At 43.9% G+C, this 25,151-nt stretch overlaps 1 protein-coding gene across 2 annotated transcripts in view; it reads left to right on the forward strand.

The window, feature by feature from the left end:
• Positions 1 to 4,676, forward strand: part of slc6a5 (solute carrier family 6 member 5) — a 24,830-nt gene extending 20,154 nt beyond the window's left edge. For both annotated transcript variants that reach the window (XM_035629172.2, XM_035629171.2), the window contains one exon: positions 248 to 4,676. In XM_035629172.2, coding sequence (XP_035485065.1) covers positions 248 to 403 — 156 coding nt within the window. In that variant the 3' untranslated portion in view covers positions 404 to 4,676. The remainder of the gene's footprint in view (positions 1 to 247) is intronic.
• Positions 4,677 to 25,151: the final 20,475 nt, after the last annotated feature.

Raw genomic sequence — 25,151 nt, forward strand, 5'->3', positions numbered from 1 at the left:
TGAAGCGCTCGTGTGGACGGAGATCGTTGCAGTTGTCACGTGGTGGTACGGACGTGGCCTGTACGTCAGCCCTGCGGACCTGCGTACCCCGCCTCTCGCCCGGTGTCGGCCGGGATTGACTCCTGACCCTCCGCGGCCCTCAAAGGTTAAGCGGCACAATGGATGGACACATGGATGTATATCTGCTGTGCCTGTATTCATCTCGTGTGTGTGTGTGTGTGTGTGTGTGTGTTCTCTCCCCTCGCAGCGTCTGAAGCTGGTCTGCTCCCCTCAGCCCGACTGGGGTCCCTTCCTGATGAAGCACCGCGGCGAACGCTACAAAAACATGACGGACCCCCTGGGAACCAACTCCCTGGGCCTCAAACTGCCCCCCAAGGACTTCCAGCTCGGCTCCTACCAGTAGCGGCTGCCCCGCCGGCACCACCCACCCACCACCGCCACTTCCAACCCCTGCGGGGGGGGGGGGGACACACACACACCTCCCTCGTCCTGCCATCCACGCTTCACCCTCTCTTTGCTGCCCGTCTCCCTCGCCGTATCGTGGCTGTTTTGAGACCAGGCTTCCGTTTCCTCGTCTCTCTTTTCCCTCCGACAGTAGCGCCACTCCCTCCCTCCCTCCCTCCCTCCTTCCCCTGGTGGAGGAGTGGCCGCCCAGGTGGAGTTTACTCCGCCGCCGCTGCTTCGTACTCGATTGATGGGCCTTCATCGCCTCCCACACATGACCACTGATTGCTCCGGAGCCCTTCCCGGGGATCTTTATTCCAAGAGAAAAATTGTGCCGTGAAACGACACGGCTCGGACTGCACTCGCAATATTAGGCCTCGCCATGGCTGCTCCCTATGGAGTCGTGTGTGTGCGCGCGCGTGTGTGTGTGTATATATATGTGTGCGTGTGCGTGCCGTTATGTTTGTGTGTAGAGATAATGAATCGTCTTCCCGAAAGCAGACAAAGGGGAAAAAACAAAAAAGGAAAGAGAGAGAGAAACGGTTGGACGAGCCCGGCGGGGATCTGTAGTTTTCGTTCCGTCTGTGTTCAAAGTTCCATCGACCGTACGAACACTATCCTTGGCAGAAAAAGAAGAAGACACACCGTGTGCACTGTTGTCACATTTTGTTCCCATCCAGCAGCAACACGTGTACTCGCGCTGGATTCCGGCTCAGTCGCTCTCGTTGTTTTTGTCCAAAAATTACAAGACGGGCAAATTGTAGTGTGCCTCCTTTGTCCCGGTCGACGATCACCGCTCTCAGTAGACACACTTTGGCCCCGGTCGACGTTTCTCCTCTCTGAACCCGAGGGACCGTTTGTGATCCCCCTCTCTCTTTCTCTATTTAGTCGTATACCTGCCGTATTATTATCCTAGAATCGAAAGCAGCCACCTTCCTAAGTATAGCTTACCCTCTTTCCTTTAGTAGACGAAAGCGTGGCCATTTAACCTAAGTTATATACATATATATATATATATTTAAATGTAGCATAAACAATAACATATGTATTGCTTCCAGCAGAGGAGAGAGCTGGCAAGATAGATACTTAGAGAGAGCGTGTGTGTGTGTGTGTGTGTGTGTGTGTGTGTGTGTGCACTTAGTGTCCAAACCACCGTGTTTCTCCCGCTAGCCGTGCTAATATCTCGTACACCTCTCAGACGAGCTCTCCTTTAAAAGACGTAAGTGTGCGTGGTCGTTCTCACAATAACCGGAGCAGCCGCCGCCGCCGCCACGCGCGCGAGTAGGCGACGATTAGGCGACGGTTAGACTAGAAGAAGAAAAAAATATGGCCGCCTCCTCTTTCCCTGGAAGTGTACTTCGTCTCTTGTTGTTTGTGGTAGAGCGCCCGAGACCTCGTTGCCGTTTCAGACGCGCGCCCCTTCGCTTCCTCTGCGCGTCTCCTCGTGATAACAGGGTCTCAGGTATCTTCGATTGTTCCCGCGCGGCCGCCGCCACCGCCGCCGCCGCCGCCTTGGCAGTCGTGGGAACTGTCAAGCGCTTTCGCCGCATAGGAAACAAAGAGAGCAGAGCCATCCTGATGTGGGAATTGTGACGGACGCGGCTTGGGGAGGGAGCGCGTTGCGAAGAAGAAGAAAACAAAAGAACGCGACGTCACTTCTCCAATTTTTGTGCTGACCGTCGCTTAAAATGCGCCTTGTAGTGATCATACAGGATGTGCGAGTTATGACTTAACCTATTCTGAGCAACTGCGTGCAGAGCTACATCGAGTATCTTGCTTTTCACTTTGTCTATAACATGGTTAGATTGAAACCTACTTAGGGTTACTTTAAAAAAAACAACAACAGAATACCTTTCCTGACCGTCAATACACAAATCAGTTTTATTTGCATATGCAGAAAATGAAAGGCTGTTCATCCAAATTACCAAATCACTGTTTCTTTTGGCTGCTGCATTTCGGCGTCACAACAGTGGATCATCATCTGCATATTAAAGTTTTTACGCCGGATGCCCTTCCTGATACGACCGTCGCATTAATCTTAACAATGCGCTCTCTTGTGTTGGGTTTGACGCGCCGGCGGGAAATCAATAGAACTAATCTCCCTTAAAGTCCTGCCGCCAACTGTGTGTGTGTGTGTGTGTGTGTGTGTGGCGTGTGGCGTGAAGTTAATCTCCAGATGTAACACCGCGGCAGCCTGTAGGAACCGTCCGGCGCCGCTCAGCGGGCGGTCCGACTCGGCTTTGTAGACTTTTTTCCAAATGTGACACGACAGGCGGCCAGCCTTTTTACTTTGTGGGCTGCCAACTAATCACCTTCAAAGAATCACCATGTTCCCACTCAGAGGCAATTAGTCTTAGTCTCTTTGTCTTTTTCCTTTCAAAGCGTTGGCTGGTCGGATATGCATTTTTCCATGTTGACAGAAAGTCCTCAAATGCGCTTAACACCGCAGGGCATTTAATTGATGAGTGGTATGCAAGTGTATTAATGGGAGGCGGCAGGTATGGATGCAATAACGTTTGCAGTTAAACGGTTATTTCTCTTGCGTTTATTTTTTCAAAGCCATGTCCGTCCATAACCTTGACATGAAACATAGCACAGATGAGATATTTTTTAAGAGGCTCGTAAAGAAAAACATTAATCAATTAATGAGCACAAACGCCCTGTTATTAAAATCGCTCGCTTGCTCCACGGTGCTGCTTTGGTTAAGTCCTAGTGCGTTTAGCTCTCTATGTTCAAATATGATAATAATGTATGTCTGTCCATGTGTGTGTGTGTGTGTGTGTGTGTGTGTGTGGGTGTGTGTGTATGTGTGCGCGCGTTGTCTCTGTGTTCGTTTTGACTGAAATCCACGTAACTGTCAATCAGATTTTTGCATGGCCGAGTAGATTAACCGATTAAGGAAGCGGAGGAGATCTACTGGACTTTTTTCTTTTCCCACCAGGATCTTTTTCGGACGGACACGAGGACCTTTAGAACAGCATTTTGTGAACTCGAGCCGGGCGAAGCAAAGGTTTTAACTCCTGATGAGCTCCACAGAGATTCAATTCCGGAGCAGGGTGGGAGATTGAATTTGACGCTTTCCTTCAGGGCTACAGAGAAACAGCGGTAGGGTTCTGTGTCCCCGTGTTTCCATCTCTTCTGGGCTTCTCTGCTTTTAGTTTTTTCAGGGAAAAAAAATAAGAAAAAAAATAAGAATTGGACTAGGGATCAGTTAAAACCGCGCCGCTTCATAAAATATAACACTGACAAGCTTGCATGTGCAGTTTGTGTTGCTGTAACTCAATGTCCATGTATAGTAAAAACCTCGTCCTTTCCCTCTCAATAGTAGGAGTCCATGCATGTTTGCTTTAGGGAGCTTTTCGTTCAACATGATATGAAGAAACCGAGGGGTTCGTTGCTGTTGTTCTTCTTACAGAGGAAAAAAAGAAAAAAAAAAAGGAAAAACGGTCAATTCGCTTTGCCCGCAAGTCAACTTTGGGCAGTATAGGTAACCAAAGAAAGACTGTACTTCAACTGTAGGGTTTTAGTGACAACAGGAAAACAGAAAAAGAACAAAAAAAAAGAAGAAAAAGGAATGTGTGATCTTCGTCTAGGAGGTTGAGATACTGCCATCCATGTCCCCACGTAGTGTTCCTCGATGTTTGCCAATACGTTACAGAACATCTTCAGGTGACCATTGGCCTTATAGATGTCCTCTAATGGTAGAATATTGTATATGTATTTCAGAACTAACACCACAGAATAGCTAATCGTCTGTCTCATATGGTACCGGTATTCCCTATTGTTACGTCTGTCGTGTCCTTTTTGGCACTTTACTGTGTGACCTATGGACGCATAGGTTAAAATTTCTAATTACTTGAGTAATGTCATATATTTCTGTGTTCTATGTGAGGTACTGCTGCCTATGGATATAGATATGTGCCTCTAACCGCCCATGACATCCTTTTTGATTTGAAAATAGAGAGTAGATACTGTATATAACAAATATGTTTTAAAAATTATGTGTGAGATGTAAAAAAAAAAAAAGAAGAAAGAAAATATATATCATATACAGTATGTGAAATGCATCTATTTATTTTCAATGTCATCAATCTTTGAGGTCCTACCTCAGATTTTGTATTTATGTATAGAAATGCAATTGGATTATAGTATCTTTGCCAATAATAACATATCGCTATTATATCATGAAATGTATAACCTATGAATCAATAAATAAATGTTATTGTTTTCTTGGTTGTCCCTGGCTCCTTCTGTGATCGTGGAGCTACAAACAACAACAACAACAACAACAACAACGACAAGGAAAATTAGGTTAAGACAATAATAATTATAATGTGACCCGGCCTGTCAATCAACTTTTATGCTCGGATGCTGACTGACTGAAGGCGTCACGTCCGTGTGAAAAGTGTTACACACTGTTCGTTGTTATGGGTAATCGTGATCAAAGGGGAGGAGATTAGAAAGAGTAAGACGATTTCGAACGCTCCTGCAGGCGTGTCGTTTGTTTGGTACATAGCATGTGCTGCGTAACACGGCTCACCGTGGCAGGCTTGCATATTTCATGTCCAACTAATTTGCAATTTAAATGTGTTTGCGTGCAGCCGCACGGTCCATTACAGTGTATCATACGCACCAGAAACGGGTCCCTTAGCAATGCCGGGGAAAGCAAAAAAATGACTGTGGAAGCTTATTGAATTAAATGCCTCGATGGCATCGAGGGCGTATTGATTTGTTATGAAAAAGGCAGGAAACCGCTCGTAATAACAATTTGTACAATTAATGCTACGCATAATTAAAATCGTATTATTGCCAGCGCTGATAGTGACACAAACACTGGGAGTTTAGGTGCAAAATATGGATTGCGCATTAATTAAAACAATACTAATGGTGAGATGAGACCAAAGACACGTACATCAAATGTGAATTCACACCGCGGGCAACACAAGTGAAGAGATTCCTTTATTGGTTTAAATGTTTCAACTGAATGGACAACTCAGTGATTTTGTAGCGGGGTTGTATGAGTTACTCCATCAATCCATTCATCGTCTACCGCTTAATCCATTTAAGGGTCGTGGGGGGGCTGGAGCCAATCCCAGCTCACATTGGGCGAGAGGCGGGGTTCACCCTGGACAGGTCTCCAGCCTATCACAGGGCCACATACAGAGACAAACAACCATTCACTCTCACATTCACACCTACGGTCAATTTAGAGTCTCCAATGAACCTGACCCCATTCTCATGTCTCTGGACTGTGGGAGGAAGCCGGAGAACCCGGAGAGAACCCACGCATACACGGGGAGAACATGCAAACTGCACACAGAAAGGCCCTGGTTGGTTTGAACCGGGACTCGAACCCAGAACCTTCTTGCTGTGAGGCGACAGCGCTGACCACCACGCCACCGTGCAGCCTGTATTAGTTACTTATGCATAGTTAATATGTGACCTTATGGAGATGGTGATCAGCGGTTTACATTTAACGGAGTTTGGAGGCAAAATGGAAGTAGTCTGAGTCCCACTGTTGCAGAGCGGACCACCGAAAAACATCTCTTTGGCCCCATTTTTAAATGCTTACCTAAAAAAAGAAAAAAAGGTAACATTTTAAAATGTGGCGAAAAAGCCTTTTTTGGTGGACATATTAACATATTAACTATGCATAAGTAGCTCATACAACCCCACTTCAAAATCACTGAACTGTCCCTTTAACTCATTGTCGCCATCAGTATGATACAACTTCATTTACACACAGGACAAAAAAAGGACAGAGCTTGGGGGAAGGACTAGCAGGAGAGTTCTGAACACATACACCTGTTAGTAGATTCCAGCTGATCAGCGGTACTTTACGGCCAACTAGGTTAGCACTAGCGTTAGCGGCCTTGCTCGGCGGTTGGTCAACTTTCTCAGTTGCTCCAGCAGCCACAAGAGTCTTGGGCCTCGCTAGTGGAGAAGAACCCACACCGACGTCATCAGGATTTCCCGATTATTTGGATTCATTCATTTCGATGGCTCATAAAAAAAGTTGTCGGTCAAGGGTAACGTTCGAACCTTGACCCCCGACCCTGACCGGGTTGAAGGGAGACGCAGTCAAACGAGCGTCGGATCGCAGCAAATGCTGCGGAATGTTTTCGCCATTCGTCCGCCGTCTTTGGAATTCCCGGAGAAATGTGACGGGTGGACCGATGAATGGCGTCACACAGCGGCCGACGTGTCCATCGACAGACTAACGTGACAGACACAAGGCCTAATGCTGTTCGCTGGAGTCCCTGCGTGTGGTCTGAGGTTCAAAATAAAAACCTGCATCCCACTATTGCTTCTTTTTTTTTTTTTAATTTTCCCTATGCAGCCCGAAAAGTTCCATCAAATGTGTCTTCGATAGCCCGGACTTTAACCCGCGTGCGGCTAGAGGAACTTCAATGTCTACCTCATTATCCTCTGGTTCTTCCCCCTCCACGACCGTCCTTTTGTTTCAGGAATCCCCCGACCGTCGCCGGAGCCGAGAGACTCCTCAGAGCGCCGTGCGGCGAGCGGAGCGTCGGCGAAGAAAAACCTCTCCCAATTAGAGAGGCGAACGTTGGACGCGTCCGCCGCCACAGTGCATCTGTTCATGCCAAACGCTTTAATATGGCCGCATCATATATATTGCCCATCTCATTATCTGTTGATAATCTGGGCCTTTTGATTGATTAGAGGCTATTATCCTCCAAGGGGGTTCTGCCTCTCTGCAGTAGCTTGATGAATTTGCCGAATCCTACACCCGGAACGCCTCGAGCTCCGACCGCTTCCGCTGCGATTATTATCAACGATCTACCGAGAAGAATGAACAATTAAAGTGTGGAGGATTTCTAAAAGAGAGACGTCGTACAAATCCATATAACACAAATGTCTGTTGTATTGACACAGTTTGATTAGTGTGGGAGTAAAAGCGTCTGATGGTAATTTGCAGTAGTAAAAATCTTTTTTTTACTTTCAAAGAGGAGATTCAAAAAACAGAGGACCTGCCCAATTGTTATACACCAGACGGGGGATTTTCCTTTGTTTGTTTTCCGATTGCATCATTTACTGCCTGTTAAAGCACCTGAAACACCTGAAGCCGAGGAAAGGTGCCGCCATCGGCACCGTCGGCTCTCATGCACCATCAGAAATCTCTGCAAGAGCGGAAGAAAAAAAAAAAATCAAATACGGTTGGGTGTGTTTGAGAACACCTTGTCCTCTTGTGACATTCAGACATTTATCCACTCCACCGCGAGTGCGAAGTTGCCCGCGGCTTGAAGACACAACACCCAGTTTTTACAGTTTCCTGCCTGCGCGCAGCCAACAAGACAAATCCTTCATGATCAATGAAAAGCCGGGAAGTGAGCTGACCTTCACAACCCCCCCCCCCCCCAGAGAAAAATCACAAATAAAACATTAAAACATTATGTTTTTAAATCCCCCTGCAGTGTTACGACATCAATTATGAAAGCTACAGACACACACGTAATGACATGACTAAGAGGTACCTGTCATCTCCGCCTCTCATTTTGAATTTGGCTGAAATGCTTTTTAACACTGCTGTAATTGGAGTAGTTAATTTCAGGCTTATTGTCAAATCACAATGTGATTAAAAAAAAAGAAAAGGAAATGTGATTATTAAGGCCTCTTATCCCCCCACCGCTGTTGCAGACACTTGTACTCTCGTGTCTTTATTTGACTCTCATGCTCTTAAATATGACTTCACTGATTCATTAATTCATCATGAGTTTAAAAAAAAAAAGAAGACCAATAGAACCAATAGATCCGTTGCTTCCACAATGTTCATGGCGATACCCGTTACTGTACCTGTTCCCCCTTTGAGACGCAGTGTGATACTGTAGGTGTTAGGGACTGATGTGTTATACACGTGCAGTTGTACAGGTGCATTTTTAGATAATGTTAGGTGACACACCATTAGAGGATTCCCACGGCTAGATGGGCATGAAACTGAGCTGAATCAGCCGGTACAAATGAGGCTGAAGAAATCCATTCGAAAGTATCCAGTGGTTCTTTGGTGACTAATTTAAGGTAAAAGCCTGCGCACTTGAATCCATTCATCAAGCTTAAGGGCAAACGTAATTATGCTCAATTATGCTTTCAGGAACATTAGCATTCAATTTTCTTTTTGTCCACCTGATGAATGTCAGCCCAATATTCACTCTGCTTTTAGCTCGAATTTGTTCTCCACCAACTCCTGACGCAGAATGTTTGTGTCTTTTGCTGCTGGCTGTTCCACATTCTTCACCAGCTGATCACCAAATGTGTAATAATATTGAACCATCTGATGTAACTGTTTTTATATTATCATTTTGGAAAACACATAAGCATAATATAGAAACTATCAAGGCCTGCACAGACGACGACTTTGCCATATGTCTGTCTGTTGATATTAGTTTGTTTGTCGGCAGAATTATGTAAAAACTGGATTTCCACAAAACTTGGCGGAAGGATGGGACATGGGCCGAGAAGGAACCCATTAAATTGTGTACCGGACAAAGGGGAGGATCCAGGAATGTGTTAACGCTCGCAAGATACGGCTTGTTGCACATTTTCTGATGATTTCCCGGGAAGAATTTATTGATTTTGATTCTAAAAATGAGGCATATTTATGAGTCTGTGCTATTGGGTTCAGATCTGAAAAAAAAGCCAGACCAAGCAGATGTGAATGTGATTTCATAAGGGGACAGTTGGGCCTTGGCGGATGCAAGCACTCTACTGAGTGCTATAGCCTGTACTCATAGCAGCCTGCAGCCACCATCTAATCTTTGTATGATCACATTATCTTTTGTGCACCTCTGCAGGAATGATAACCTATCTTTGGTTTGCTGTGATTATCCTGCCAAGGGGTTAAAGGCTTTCTAGTCACAATGAAAATGTTGCTGTTTTCACTTGTGAAGCAAAGGGCTGATCATTATCACTGTTAAAGTAACTCATGTATTTCAGGGAGGCTGCACTATATGAAAAGGCAAACGGTCGCTCTGTCAGCCTCCCAGATACACTCCTGTTTGAACCCTCACCCTTCTTCAGATGCGTGTGGACTCGTTTCGTGAGTTGTTTTTTTACACGGGATTTTGGAATTTAGCTATAAAGATCTTAGCCGACGGTCATGAGGTCGGGCACTGATGAAAGAAATGAAAAAGCACTGCAACAAAACTGCACAAAAGGTCGCATTCGAGTGCAACATGTTAGAAATCACCAAACCTAAGTACAAGTTGACGGGGTAGATTGAGGGAAAGTGGGTTTAAGAGCAGTAAATAGGAACACTCACAAAATAACAAAACCGGAATCCAGTAAACATCACAAACTGAACAGGGTAAGAGCATCAGACAGGCAATATTCTTCTAATATCTGTGAAGTGGCAGAGCGGCTCTTCAGGTTCAAATTCTATATGGTGTCGCAGCTGCAGCGTAATGCAAATGGAAATCAATTCTTACTCTTAGTCACCACCTTGTTTTTGTAGCTATTGACGAAATGAAATAATCATCCTAGTGTTAAGCTGATGCCTTGTCCTTTTAGTGTGTCCCCATAATGTTGGGAAGCAAACTACGAAATCAATCTGTCGAGACTAATTTGCAAAAGCAGTCCAAAGAAATATTATTGACGAACTTGCTCCTCAGGTTTCAAGTCATTTTTTTGTATTTCTTCTTCTTTTTCTATACCATCACATTTTCTTTTTCTACTTTACTATTTACTTATATGTTTGTTATTTTTTATTCCTTCTCGGAGAAAAACATTTTGCTGGTAACTTTTATTTTGAAATTTCGCTATGGGGTTGGAGCTTTCTCCACAGGTGCGTCAGTTGATTAGGCGTCGGCCATCTTGTGGTGTGTATGAAGCAGGAGCTTGTTCTGGAACAACACCGTGACCAAGGCCCTGGGCAGAAATGTGTTGCAGACTCTTCCACTAGTTCAGTTATTGTTGTCAATTTAGTGTTTTTGTCATTTTACTGGTAAAAAGGTGTGAAAGTACACAATCTCTCCGTGGTTCACCTGGAAGCCTCGAGCCAAGTCTCAACTGCATTATCATCTCCTCAGAGGTAATGTAAACGTTTTAAACGTATCAGTGATTATGTGAATTGTTTGTGACTGTTGAGAAAGCAGCAATTGCTGTATGAGTTAGCTGGCTAACCCCCCAGCCTGAGGTAAAAGTGTTAGCTAGCATAGCATTGTAAGTGTGCTACTGTTCATAGCAAATGCATTAGCACATGTTAGCGTAGCTGTCTCTCAATCCAAGTAGAATGTCCTGTGTGATTGTTGGGAGACAGTTCAAGTCCCATAGGGATTTGAGTTGGAGCATAAAGAGTTGCGATGCTACCTCCAGGTTAGCTGCTAACCTGCTAGCTTCGGTAGCTCAGCACTTTTAAAGGTGACACGTGTTTGTGGGGGTCTAATCATATTTAAGAAAAGTTTGCACCCACGGCATTTGATATCAGAAATTTGAAACCATCCTACTTTTTACGCAAGGATTCAAATATGAGCATTAAAAAGATTCTCAGCATAGCAGTACGCTTGAGATTCTTGTAGTTTTTCCTTAATCAGTATTATCTACACACAGTCTCTAGTCTCTTGTATTTCTTAAACTTTGCAGATGTAATCTCTGCTGTCTCAGAAACATCTTCCTTGTCCTGCTATCCTATTATGAAGGCACTAGCTGTAGCGAGACTACTTGACAGTCCTCATTGACAAGCTGGTGGTGTTTGACACGTGCATTTCTTGAAATTGTTAATGGGAAAACCAAAAAAAAATATTTATTTTCTTTTTGTTTTACCATTAACTGTCTGGACAAATATAATGCATGGCATCACACACACACACACACACACACACACACACACACACACACGTAAAGTGCCAGGATAAGAGCTCCGTCTGGCTTTTTGCATTATCACAAATGACATTGACTGATGTTTTCTTACTTACTAATATCAAATCTTGCCAAGTCTATTAATTTCCCGGAGAGTCTGGCATTAGAGGTTTTTCCCATTTTCTGCCTCTTCCGTTGATCCATGTCAAGCTCTTGATACTACATGCAAAGCTTTTTGAGCCTGTCACTGTACAATCCCAGTAAAACCTGTATAGGATTTGGATTTGCCTTTTTTTTTTTTTACTGCCTAGTCTGAAATGACCATAAGACCTTTTTTTTAAGCTTCTGCTTGTAGCAAGTTTGGTGTATCGAGGACATTGGGATGAATGTTATTGTTTAGTCCAGTAATTATCAGGACCCACTCTCAAATCAGGGAATTCAAACCTCGACTCACTCACTTAATGGATAATTAGCTCTACAAACTCAACATCCTCCAAAATGTCTGTTTCCCAGTATACATGTGATGTAAGGAAAACTTGATATATTTCCCGAATGAGCCTCTGCAGGTTGTTGGGGTGCTTCTTTTGTTTTTGTTAAGTTCCTTGAGACAACTTCAGATATATTTGGTATCTTTATTCTACACTTTATAGAATTAACTTTGATCATCTTGTGGTAAACTCGTCAGAAAAACAATGGAGATGAATAGAGAGAAAAGCAACCATTGTCCTGAAATGCAGCAGTGAAAACCATACTTGAATAATAAGACATTATTACATTATGTCTGATTTAAACCAGAAAGATTGTACTGGATAGAGAGATACTTATTTAAAATAATGAGGGGGAAAATAAGAATAAAGATATGATAAATAAGAGGAATAGATAAGTGCTATACAAGTAGAAGTAAATAAGTAACTTAAAAACATTATAAAATTATGGAATACCATTTTGAGGTTTTAACTAAAAAGTTAAACTCTCACATATTCCCTTCTTGGCAACCCCATGCTGTTTCTACGCTGGAGGATCTTTTAAAAAAACTCATTTAACGAACATCTTCTCTAGTATACTGTTTGTGACTTAGTTTGATATTCATTTTATCCGCTCGTAATCTTTCAAGTTCTCTTTCACTGCACTCGAGTACGCCGGGATTAAACCTTCTGTTTCAACTGTAATGTGCGTTTTCATCCGGACTGATGAAATTCATGAGATGGTAATTTCGCTTTTTTCCTGCGTTTATTAATCGACGTGACGCTGTAGAAAAAACTAAAATGAGAAAAAAAATGATAAAGATGCAAGGCATCACATTCTGTCGGATTGTGACAACGAGAGCGCGGAGGAGGAGGAGGGGGGGGGGCAGGTTGAACCTTACAAAATACCTTTAGGTCTCACTTCCATCATCTATATTTGATGGAATATGAGTGAGCTGCTCAAAGACCCAAAGAAAAGCACAAGCACGTCACATATCTAAAAATATGTCTCTGCTACCGATTCAACTACCCCGACAAGGCAGAGAGATCCGAGCGCAACATCGCCCTTCAACCGACTTGCACCTGCTCTGCTCACAGGAGGATGTTAAATCTCAGACAGAGTCGCCTTTTCAGTAACGGGAACAGAGGGTGCAGATGTGCCCGCCTCGGCGCCTCGTGTTCGACTTGTTATGGAGGTCAGAGTCGTCTCCGAGCGGTTGTTGTCGTCTCCTGAACCGTGCGCGGAGATCAACCGCCCCCCTTGTGTCTTAATGCATCCGCGGAAATGTCAGACTGCGCAGCCGATGTGTTTGTGTCAATGATAGCCATATTGTTAAAAAAATTGGGAGATACGCGGTGTCCCGCGAGTGAAGAGAGATCGCTCCACCGAGCGAAACCAGACGACAGGATCTGAGGTGTCCTTCCAACATGGAGTCGCCGGGCGGCGCTCCAGTTGCTGACAGTGACGGTGAATGACAAGTTTTTAAATTTACTCTGATTTTCTTTTCTCTTTGCACACAAATTACTTGTGAAGTCGTCCAGAGTTGTCCCCGAGGCGCTTGTGACAGGAATCATGACCAGAATAAGTTCTAGAGGGGCAGATGGTTTGTGTTTGGGCTGTTTTGTAGAATCCTTCGGCGTTTCCTGATGTTTAAATGCCAAGTGTCATCGCAAAAGTTCTTGTCAACGTCACTGCCTGTCACTGCCTCATGTCTGAAACGCTCCACTTCAGTATCTGACGGACACGACGGCAGCAGAGTTTAGCTTTGATTAAAAACAGACATAACTGCTATTTTGTTATTCAAGCCGCTTTTTTTTTATTCGGCAGTGGACGTTATTTTGCCCTAACCAATTAGTAGATCAAGTAAACTTAATTAAGTTTACATGATATATATATATATATATATATATATATATATATATATATATATATCTATCTAAGGGTTGTTATTTTTATGTTGCAGTTCATTCGGTGTCATTTCTTTTTGTCGGCACATCTCTGGCTCATGGCGCGGAGCTTAATCCTAATCCTGATTAACTGTGGAAACAGTTAATCAGCAGGTGTGAAGCCGAAAATTCAGATTATAATCTGTTTGAATAAACAACAGTGTTGTAAACACTTAAGTAGACTTTCGGGCCTCGTTCTTTCTGGACATGTTCTTCTGTCTTGTTGTTAAAAAAAAAGTGCATGCGGCCGTACGTTTCTCCGCTCCTTAGCATTTTTTATTATTATTTATTTAATCAGGCAAACTCATTGAGATTAAAAGTCTCTTCTTCAAGAGGGGCCTGAGAACAGTTTACATTTACAGCAACAAAAGACAACACAAACGACAGACCGCAAGAGCAGACAACAGACAAAAGTACAAGAATGGAAAACCAAAGGCAGCTGCAAGATTCAGTGACGTGTTCTAATAATAACTGTTTGAATTCTCCAAGTGATATGTTCAGTTTGAAGTGGGTTTGTAGTTCATTCCATTTAAAAGCTGCATAATAGTTAAAAACCTAAGGACATTTGGGATGTGGTAGAACAGGAAATGTGCAGCTGACAAATCTGCAGGAATTATGTGTTGATTTAATGGAGCAGAATCTCCAAGGGACATTTCCAACATCTTGTGGAATCCATGACACGAAGAACCGAGGCCATCTTGAGAGTAATGGTGCTTTTAGTATGGTGCTGGTTCGTAATGTAGAGCAATTGTACATCGTTTCATTACATTTGAATGAGGATAGTAATCTATACCTCGATACTTACTGTGTCACTATGAGAGGAAATGTCAGCTTTGCCTGTGACTTCCTGACAGCAGCACCTGTTTTAATCGTTTGCTAATATTGCCTCTAAAATGGTAAAAGTGACGGGAAAAAAAAATTAAGAAAAAATTGTGACACCCTTCTCCTTTGTAAGAAAGTAATTGCAATAAGAAGTGCTTAGTTATTAGTGCTGAGTGCTTGGCTCAATAACCCGACACTCACAATGTCACTAATGACGTTTTACTTATTCAGTATTTGTATTAAAGATATATTTTTATATATATCACAGTTTTCATATTGTGAACGGCCAAAATAAATCATTTGACATTGACATGTTTCCAAAAGCCTTTATTGTATTTGCAAGTAAAATTAGGTATAACAAAAAAAAAAAACAACACCATGCAACACAACATTGACTATTTGAATGTTTGATTTTTTTGTGTGATGATAAATAACAGGTTGTGTCCGGGGAAAAGAATTCATGCGCTAGTTCCAAAGGAATTATGATTTATAGTTGCACAGCTGAGCCAGGGGTGTTTGGCAAAAATATGCCAGGGAAAATAACAATGTTATCCTTTAATGAGTCTTTCAAAATAAATTGCCTTGGCAAAACAAGAGCGTTGCCTCTCCGGAACTGGCAATTTTGTCAGTACTTGAAAAAGAAAAAAAGAAAGAAAGCCCTGGCAGGTCGCTACCGAGCACTTGTATTTGAAAGTAAACAGCGGTTAATTAATACACAGTGGTCTGGATTGTTGGTAGGAAAGTCATGACACTGCCTTTGACCACTTCTTTTCGGCCCTCAGAAAGAGCCTTAGGGTCGCCGTGAAAACAAATGATTCAAAACCTTTAATCCTGCCACTTATAGTGTGGTGAATAATCTTCCTTTTATATGTTATTATGAGTAGACGCCCAGAGCCTGAAAAATAAACCCAGGGACAATAGTAATCGCTCTCACAGTCATATCAGAGACAAATCACCGTTTCCCCTCCGCAAATAAGCCCGAACAAGACATTTCTTTAACGTTGCAGTCGAGGGCAGCTTCTGCTTTCTGGAATTGATGCAGGTCCATAAGCGAGCAAACTGATCTACATACTTTGAAATGTTTGTTCCCCTCTGTTTTAATGCGTTCCATCTGTTTTGCTTGCTTTAAATGCAAAGCCGTGAGGACGGAGAGTAAAAAGAAATGTCTCTTGTGTTTTAAAGAAATCCAGATCTTTCCCGGGAGAGGCGTGATACTTGCTCACCGATGATTTGACGACGAGTCGTCTCGGGGTGTAATTCTCCGTCGCAGCTTTGGTCAAGTGCTCCAAATAAATTGGCCTTGAGTTGCCCATTGGTACCATATATATATATAATCCAGTTGCAAGTATATCCCACGATACTTGGCTCGCCTTTGCCATTTAAAGAAGAGGTATAGAATAGGTTATTAAAAGAAAATACATGCCCTTCACCATTATCCACTCACATTGGTGTCAAAGTGAGCAATTTACTACATTTCCAGGTGCCAAATGGAATAAAAACAAATCATAACGTGCTTTAAAGCAGAGGTTTGATTCCTGTTTGTAGCTTGGTCGTCTGTCCGCAGCAGAACAGTTGGTGGGCAGCCGGTGTGGGATCGTGTTCTTGTTGCTACACTAGTGACTGATGGTCGGTAGCACAGACGGTTTATACAAAGGGACCGGAAAATAAAGCCAATTCGGAAGTGCCTGAAGCGCTGTATTCTCTGGAATGACCAGCAGAGGGCCTAATCCACTGGTTTGCATAAATAAGTCAGTTTTTAGCGACTTCTCTGAGAAAAATGACTCTGCCTCTGAGGAGTTTATGGCTCAATCTCCAGTAAATGATGTTCTCATTTAGAGTCAAATAGATGATAAAGCACGGTATGCATCGGAGCATGGATACAGAGTGATTGACAGGTCGTACCTTCCAATGGGTGACGTCACGGCGGGTTGCCGCGGGTTACAGTGCAGAGGGACGTGAACACCAAAAATGTCATTCAAAAAAAAATATATGGCAAAAATCTGCAAGGTAAATAAATAAGAAGCAACAAACAATAATCCAAACATTTTTATCCTGAAGCTAATTATTCTTTACATTCAAAGATATTTAAGAATTTAAATTTTTCTACAGCTGATGGGGAAACAAATGGAAATCCTTAGTGATTGCACCTTAAACCAGGCAGACCCAACGATCTCGTGAGATATTTGACATCGTCTTTCATCAGAACCTGGATGTGAGGCCAGAAGGCACGTCGAGGGGGTGTGCAGTGTAGTTCGCTCTCTGCATGTGAGGACTCGCTGACAGATGAGCTGAATAACTGTCAGGAAAAAGGCATGCAGGAGACTAATTAGCCCAGACGACACCGTTACTTCACTCTGCGCTCTACGCCATTAACCTCATGCTAGAAAATCACTCGGGGGGGGACAACAAAGTTGTTTTTCTCTTTTTGTATCGGCTTTTCTTCTCTCCGCTGTCACACCTCCTCGCGCGCCCCAGCAGGAAAAACATTGTCCCGCCTTTTATAAAACTGACGCTCAGTTGGATTAAAGCGATGATTAACGTTTGGGAGATGCTATTTTTCACTGCTCTTCATTACAGCGGGGGGAGGTGGTTACAGACGTGCGTTAACGAAGGGTTTCTTCGCAGGCGATACGTCTTTAGTCAGTTATACGCCTTGAGGCAATAAGTCTTGATTGGAGCCATATACAACCTCGCTTTATGGTTCCAGCAGAATGAAAGCCTTCCTCTGTCACAGTGGGCTCCAGGACCGAGGGAGATAACATCCAATATCCAATTCCCTCAGGTCCGCGGCTTTACTGAAGTAAGTGTGTGTGTGTGCGTGCGCGCGCGCGCTTCCTTTTGAATTTGCACTCGTGTATTATGGCCCCGGTACTCGGCTGCAACAGCGGAGCGGGAGAAATCGATGGCAGCGCCCTCGAGAAACAAGTGCGTGTGTGGGCCGGCGGGCGAGCGAGGACAAGCATCAGAACACAGATCAGGCGGAATTTCAGCTGTGGCTCGTTTTTCGGGGAGATGCGGTCGCGGCACAGCCGACCTTTCAACCCACGGTCACATGGTCTTCGTCGCTTTTACCGACAGGGTCCATTTACATCTTATTTGTATTTTTTTTTACAATTTACATGGACACGCTTGAAACCCAGGCTTCCAAACTCTAGTCTGCGCTGCTGCTGTGTGTAGGAATTATATGTAGTGATGATTCCATATTTTCAATAATTCAATGAGGGCATAAAAGGAGACGATGCCAATATAAATTTACAGTCTATGTGCTGCTTCCATTTTCCGCAGGGGCTTTGGGTGGACGTATGGTAATGAAACGCCAGTTAATCAATTCAGTCTGAAGAATTGAAGATTCTTTCAAGTACCTCTGGGGCCCGCGCATTAGGAAGTTAAATGTTCTTTAAGCATAAGGGAATTTTCTTTTTGAATTTCCCCTAATGAGACAGCACATGAAGCAGAAACGCGGATCCTTAAAACAAACTAATTATTATGTACGTGTTCATTTACTTATATATCTATTACATTAGATCACATCGGATGTCTTCAACTCTTTACAGATTATATCCTGACATGTTCATCTCTCAGACATCATCTTGGGAGGACTGTGTACAGTTACAGTAGGGGTTAAAGGAATAGTTGGGACAGTTTTTGGGGCTAACTGGAAGCAGGGGGAAACGGCTAAATGTAAACATTCAAACATTATCCTTTTTAGTATGTGTAGCAATTTGTAGTGAGCGAAAATACTGGTCCAAACCGATTGGGTACAGAGGCCCAGCATGAATAAAAAGTGATTGCTAATCATTACCCTTTGCTGTCGAATGGAAATAAACATATGTTTTATAGCATGTTCGCCTTCGACGTGCCGGTCGGTGGATTTTGTCAAGTTTGCGCAGGGCCCGGCTAGCCGTCTCCCCCCGCTTCCAGTCTTTGTGCTAAGCTAAGTTAGCCGGGGAGCTGCCGCAGCGCAGCCAGCTGGCGACTTGATTGTCGTATCCCTGAAGGAGAATTGCAGAAATCAACATTATGGCTTCTGAGAGAGCGCGCCGTGTTGAAAATGTGCTAATTACATTGTAATTTGTAACCTTGTCGGGGGGGGAGGGGACACACTTATTCCTCACCGACACGGGGCCGACTGTGCGCGAGCGGAATCAAATATTTCTCCGCGTCAGCACAGGAAAAAGGCATGTGGGCGGACAGAGGACGACATCTGTCTGCGGTTGTTACGGCCTCTCCTGATTTGTGCCCCGGTCCAGATGGGCCGTCGCGCTTCACGGTTTCACGCGGCAAAAAAAACAACAACAAAAAAAGCCCCCGCTACGGTAACAAATGACTCGGGCCGGGATCCAAGGACGGGGGACTCTCGCTAGGACAAACAGAAGGGGCCAGATGAATGGGGCGTCTGGGGCTGCACCGTCACTGCGCCAGGAGCTTCTCCCTCCATATCCCGTGAAGCCTGGCAAAGGCAAACCCTTAAATGACAAAGCATGAAACATGAAGAGGCTGTGCTGGGAGATGACAGAGTACTAAATTGAACGCCCCTTATTTATAGCCGCTGAGTTTTTATTCTCTAAATAAGAATTATGGTTTACAGGGCAAAGTTATTCTCAGATACGTTGTTCATATTCTGAACCTTCCGAAAAAAGACCTGCCTTGATAGCGATACACACCACGTGCACAACATACTGTATATACACTTTGACTGTTACACACATAAGATGGTTTGCTCACATCAGCAGATCTGTTCACCGTAGAAAATATGATCTCGCCTTCCACCTGGCAAATCCGCCGGCATAATGGCAATCCGCCGAGGTGTAAGTGCGTCCGGCTTCTAAAGGGAGCGAGAGGTGGCACTCTGGTTTATTGTATGTTAAATAACCCGTGATTGACGAGGGGACTGAGCACAGCTCTTTTATGTCATGCGCTGGTACGTGGCGACATTTGATCCTGTTGTAAGAAAATAGCGAGGGTTCATTGGCACCTTAATGCTCCTAAGACCACACGTTTCATATAGCGTTAAGTGCAGTAGGAAGCATGGCTGTGGCTTATTCACTGGAAATCAAACTGTTGTATAATGATAATGTATAAAGTCAAGTGTTTAGACCTGCAACCTTGACTTGAAGTGTTATCTAAACCAACACAAATAATGTGGGGGGAAAATAGGGGTGTGTATCAACCCCCTGTCCCAGATTATTTAATATCTATAAATGGAGTTCAAATGCTTTAAATGAGTACCGAAAAATAACCATTATAAACAGCAATGTTCATTAAACCCCCCAAAAAGTTTAATAATGGTCTAAATGTCACAGGCAGATTTTTCAATTGCAATATTAGATAATTGGGAGAAGAACAACTTGATTGCATCGCCAGTGAACGTTTTACTAATGTGAACAATATTAACATTTCAGACTTTGATTAACAACATCGCATTATTTGGTTCATTAAAAAGAACAACATAATCCTGGCAGCATTATCTTTAATGAATTTATCAGCATTTTTGCTAATTAGATGTAAATGGAAATCATTTTCTAGGAGACAGCGATGCACCGACACATGAAATCTTTTGACGTAAATGTTGGAGGAATTGGAGCCGGGTGGAAAGATTGTTTTAATGAAAATGTATTAATATTTGTCAATTTTGCACACAAAATTGGATCATAGACTGTATGCAAAGATGGACAACATGACCGCGCCCCAAAAGTGAAAAAAAACTTCTCCTCCATGTTAGTGGATGGGACAAGGACCAAACTAAAAAGATGTTAAAGCTACAGTGTGTAATATTTAGAGGAACATATTCACAGAAATTGAATATATTGTCCATTACTGTGTGTTCAAACATGTATAATCACCTGCAACAAATAACCTGATGTTTTTTTCGTCGACTTTGAATGAGTTAAATATAGTCACATGGGGTGGACCCGACCTCCGTGTGAGTCTCCATGTTTCTTCGTCGTGTTGAATACGGTTGTTGCACAAAACGGTCCAGACTAGTCGCATTCACGTTGAATTTTCAGACGCTGCCGGAAACTGGGAATGGAACCAGCGGTGCGCCGCCAAAAAGTGTCCCCTGTCGGTCGCTCATTTGGTCAGAAAATTACACACTGGGGTCTTTAAATACATTTTTCCCAAAGATGGTTTCTGTCAACTTAGGTACATAGTCCTCATCACACTTTTATATGTCCAAGTCTTACTTTTTCCGGTAAGTTTGGTTTTCATTATTCGATGCTATGAAACGGGGTGAAACGTCATGATTGGCAGCTGAGACTCACTCGCGATCGGTCGAGCGATGGACCTCAATACTGCGGCTCCACACCACGATCGCGACTGTGTAGACCTTGGCTCCAGATGATGTCGAAAGCACAAGATGGCGGCACCGCTATCCATTCATTGTTTTGGCTTCATTGTGGTGAACAGCCCAACGTGGAGTCTTTGTATACAGTCAGTGGTTTTCGAATTCATGGTCTTCTATCGGTGTCGCTGTACCTCTTGTATTGGTCTTCTGTTAGGCATCTGCAGATCTTCATAGCACATTGGAAAAATCGGAACGTTTGGAGCCAAGTTTTCTGCTCACCTGATATGTCAGATCGCACAGTTGAACGTGGGTTCCCAGTCTCTTGTATTTTCACTGCCATGGCTCCCGCTGAGTTTAATTGCCATAGTGTAGGTTGCTGCTGTAGCCTTCCGAGCCCAGCACTGTTATTTAGCCCACCGGTGGCAACGCGGCCCCAGCTCCACGGTAGCGGGAGGAGGCCCGGAGGAGTTCGTCCGGACGGAGACTCGTCGCCACATGTTCATGCAAGAGAGAGCATCTGACGAACCCCTGTATATTGTTTTAATTATACAAGCTACGGTGCTGTTAGACAGAAAGCAATTTCATCAACGTCATATTGTGTACGAGATTATATTTTGTATGAAACACCGGAAGGGTTCATGCTGCCTTTTATAGGAAGGGAGAACATGTTGCCGTCTTAAATTAATGTACTCGTGAACGCAGGCCGCTCCGCCATCGCACCAAAATCTGTTCAGTAGATGATTGATTATCAACGCGGTCCGGTGTCATGTTTATTTGAACTTGCAGTGAAACACTACTTTATTCGGATAAACCCTAAATCCTTTGGATCAATCACCTTTCCGGGACTTCATTATTTCATTCATGAGATCTGCGGCTACTTTTGTCAGCCTCGGATGGAGATGTGAATCCGCTCGGTGTCGTTCCCTCCGCTCGAGGTCGATCGGTGCCATTGTGCATGTTTCCAAACCGCCTGTTGTGGCTCCGCTTCAGCGGAAGCTCCTCGTTTTCCTTTTTCACCCGTGTCACTCGTTTCTGATGCTCGTCTCCTGTTTGAGGACTTTTTCGCGTCCTGGCTCTGGAATATTCATGATTTATTTATTTATTTTTAACTTCGGCACGCCGACTTTTGTTTCCCCTTTCGACTTTGGGACCTGATTGAGAAACGCTTCCAGTTTGCTGCTCGACTTAGTCGTTCTGACCCACGAGTGCTCATTAGTCATTGAAACATAATTACACGTGGGCACATTGGTCCAACTACACACCTGCAAAGTTTCAAGACACTTGTGGTGAACTGTGACTGATTCATAATTGTCCAATTAGCACTTTCTTTTTTGCAACAGGCAATCATCATCAAGAAGTAAAGATTACTAATTTAGACCAAACTTTTCATTTTACTCTCTAGTTTGGATGGTTTTAGTTACACCCTTTGTAATCCTATCCTAAATTCAATAGACATCACCATCAGGAAAATCTTCCTTGGATTGCGCTTTAAATATGCAATGGTGTGAAATAAATGCGGATGCATACTTTTCCTATAGATCACCTATGGTTGCTGTGGGAAACATTTATCTCTTTTGGCATCAATTGAAAACCATCTATAGGGCTGTCCGGGCCGCATCGACACTCCAATGTTACCACAACATCGATTATGTAAATAGGTCAATTTGAGCTGATGTTCATCCCTAAGTGAGAGCAGCTCCCCGCTTCCGGGCGTGGCGAGTGTGCAAGTTCATCACTATCTCATCTCCTCTCCTCCGGTCTCCAGCTTCACTCGACCCCCTGCTGCCTCCTCCTCAGTCTGCTCTCCAGCTCGTCCCCCTGCTGACTGCCGACTTATCCGACTCCGCTCGCAGCTCATCCGTTTTCCTTTCTTTTTTCGCTCCGTCCTGCACACCACCGTTCCCTCATGGGCCCTCCCAAAACACCCTCATCTCCTTTCTTCTCTTTGTTTCATCTTTTTTCTGTATTTAGGTACAAACCTTCAAACGCAACTGAATCTGGGAAAAATATCAAGAGTATTTCCCTATTGACAGAAACAAACACTATTTTAATTATGGGTTTCTAGTATAACTGTGACTAATGTCTCTGATTTTTCTATTTTTTTTCATGATTTTATGGCTATAAATGTGAAAAATTGTGGACTGTGGATTATTCAGCTCTTTGTAAAAACCTCCTGAATGTTTTTAATCATAAATTATCAAAGTTAGCAAGTTAGCTGCATCTCTGCTTGCAACCCATCCGTGGCAGTTTTCAACACGAAGCCGCTTTATTCAGTGTTTTTACTGGTCATAATTTCTTGGTCTGTTTGCTTTGAAGAGTTAAATGGACAGTTCAGTGATTCTGATGTGGGGTTGTATGAGTGACTTATGCATAGTTAATACGTTACCTTATGGAAATGGTGATCAGCGATGTCATTTAACGGAGTTTGGAGGAAAAGTGGAAGTAGCCACAGTCTGAGTCCCACTGTTGCGGAAGGGATTGAAAAACGTCTTTTACGTAGTTTTTTCACTGCTTTAGTTTTCCGCCAGAAAGTTTGCTACTTCCATTTCCCTCCAAACTCCGCTAAATGACATCGCTGATCATCATCTCCACGAGGAGTAACTCGTACGACCCCAGTTCAATAAATTACTCCATTTTGTTTTTTGATTTTGACTGAGACAGTCCTAGCGGCAAGAAAAATTACATATTGTGTTTTCAAAACATTTCTTGACCAATCTCCACAATCAACGGAGGGTGATTCTTCCAAATCCCAGGAAGGCTTACTTATCCCCCCCAAATGTCAGTGTTCATCTCAGGTTTTACTTCTCTCCCTTGGTCTCTGTCTCATTACGCAGCACTCTCCCAAATTATTTTCTCAAAATCAAATTCGCTGTGCCGTGATTGAGCGGCAAACAAGTGTGTGTGTGCGTGCGTGTGTGTGTGTGTGTGTGTGTGTGTGTGTGTGTGTGTGTGTGTGTGTGTGTGTGTGTGTGTGTGTGTGTGTGTGTGTGTGTGTGTGTGTGTGTGTGTGTGTGTGTGTGTGTGTGTGTGTGTGTGTGTGTGTGTGTGTGTGTGTGTGTGTGTGTGTGTGTGTGTGTGTGTGCGCGCGCGGCGGGGAAACAATGAATCAGTCGCTCTTTGTGCGGCGGTTCTCTTGAGTCATCAATGCAAATCACACAGAAGTGAGAGATGATTACTGGCCGGCGACTTTCCTCTCCGCTCCAACGGAGTTGGTGTGAAAGTCTTATTACAAACTCGGAACCCCAGCAAATAGAACTCTCCAATGGCGCGTGGGTCCCGGAGCAGCGAACGCAAAATTGACTTGGACTACCATCCTAATTGGCAGGGCGTCGGCACCGGTCCTGGAAGCTGCGAGCGGCGAGGAAGAGGGGGGGAATATTGGACTTGGCGTTCAGCTGAGGGGCCAGAGACTCGATTCTGGGGAAAAAACCTTCTCGCTCCACATTTGTTGGAATTCGTCAGGAAACCGCGTCGTGAAAAGTTCTTCTGACCCAAGCAGCCAGAAATATCAATCACAGCTTTTGCATTGCTGTCACCAAATAAGATATGCACACGCAGCCTTTAGTTTAGACACCACCATACTGGGAACAGTCTTCCTTTCTTCCTTTTTTTGTCTAGTTAAAAGACATGGTGAACCAGCAGTTATTAGACATCTCCTTCCGCAGCTCCTCCGACTATAATCTTAGCAGGAACAAAAATCCTCCCGTGCATTGTCTCGACTGCACATTTCCCCGAAGCGCGCATCCCTTCAACAATCCACTTTGGCAGCCAGCGACAGCTCTGGAGACTGGGCAGACTTAAAGAGTCCCATCGGTCTGTTTGTTAAGAGCGTATCATATATTTTTTTTAAAAACTGAATTATCAGGGTAATTGGCTTATTAACGCCATTCACTTCGCGGGTAAACAAACCGACGGGGCCGATGCGAGGTAGGAGAGATGATGCGGAGATGCTGCCGGTGCGAGGTAACGACACGGGTGTAAGTTCTACACGGCTTAACCTCACATTACTGTAGCTCCGACTGAGAGATATCAAGAAGCAAAGACTTGTTTGCTTTTGTTGCAGTGGATTAAGTATGTTCATGGACAGTTTAAGCCCCAGTTATAGTCAATTAATGATGCTGTTACTGACGGTGTTCATCCCTTTACGGCTGCAATTTACCATCTCCCGACGGCTTCTCCGGGCATGATAGTCCCAACACCGCGTCGCAAGGTGAAAGCGGTGTCACGGTTTCATGAACGTGACGAGTTCAGTGTACCCGAGTGGCCTCTGGTCGCCAGGTCGGGAAAACAGCAGTAGAACGCCCGCGAGATGTGGTACAAGGGATAGACTTGCAGGATGAACCTGCGGCCGACCCAATCTGCCCCGATGATGTGAT

The sequence above is a fragment of the Scophthalmus maximus genome, chromosome 4 (assembly GCF_022379125.1).
Source record: "Scophthalmus maximus strain ysfricsl-2021 chromosome 4, ASM2237912v1, whole genome shotgun sequence".
NCBI lineage: Eukaryota > Metazoa > Chordata > Actinopteri > Pleuronectiformes > Scophthalmidae > Scophthalmus > Scophthalmus maximus.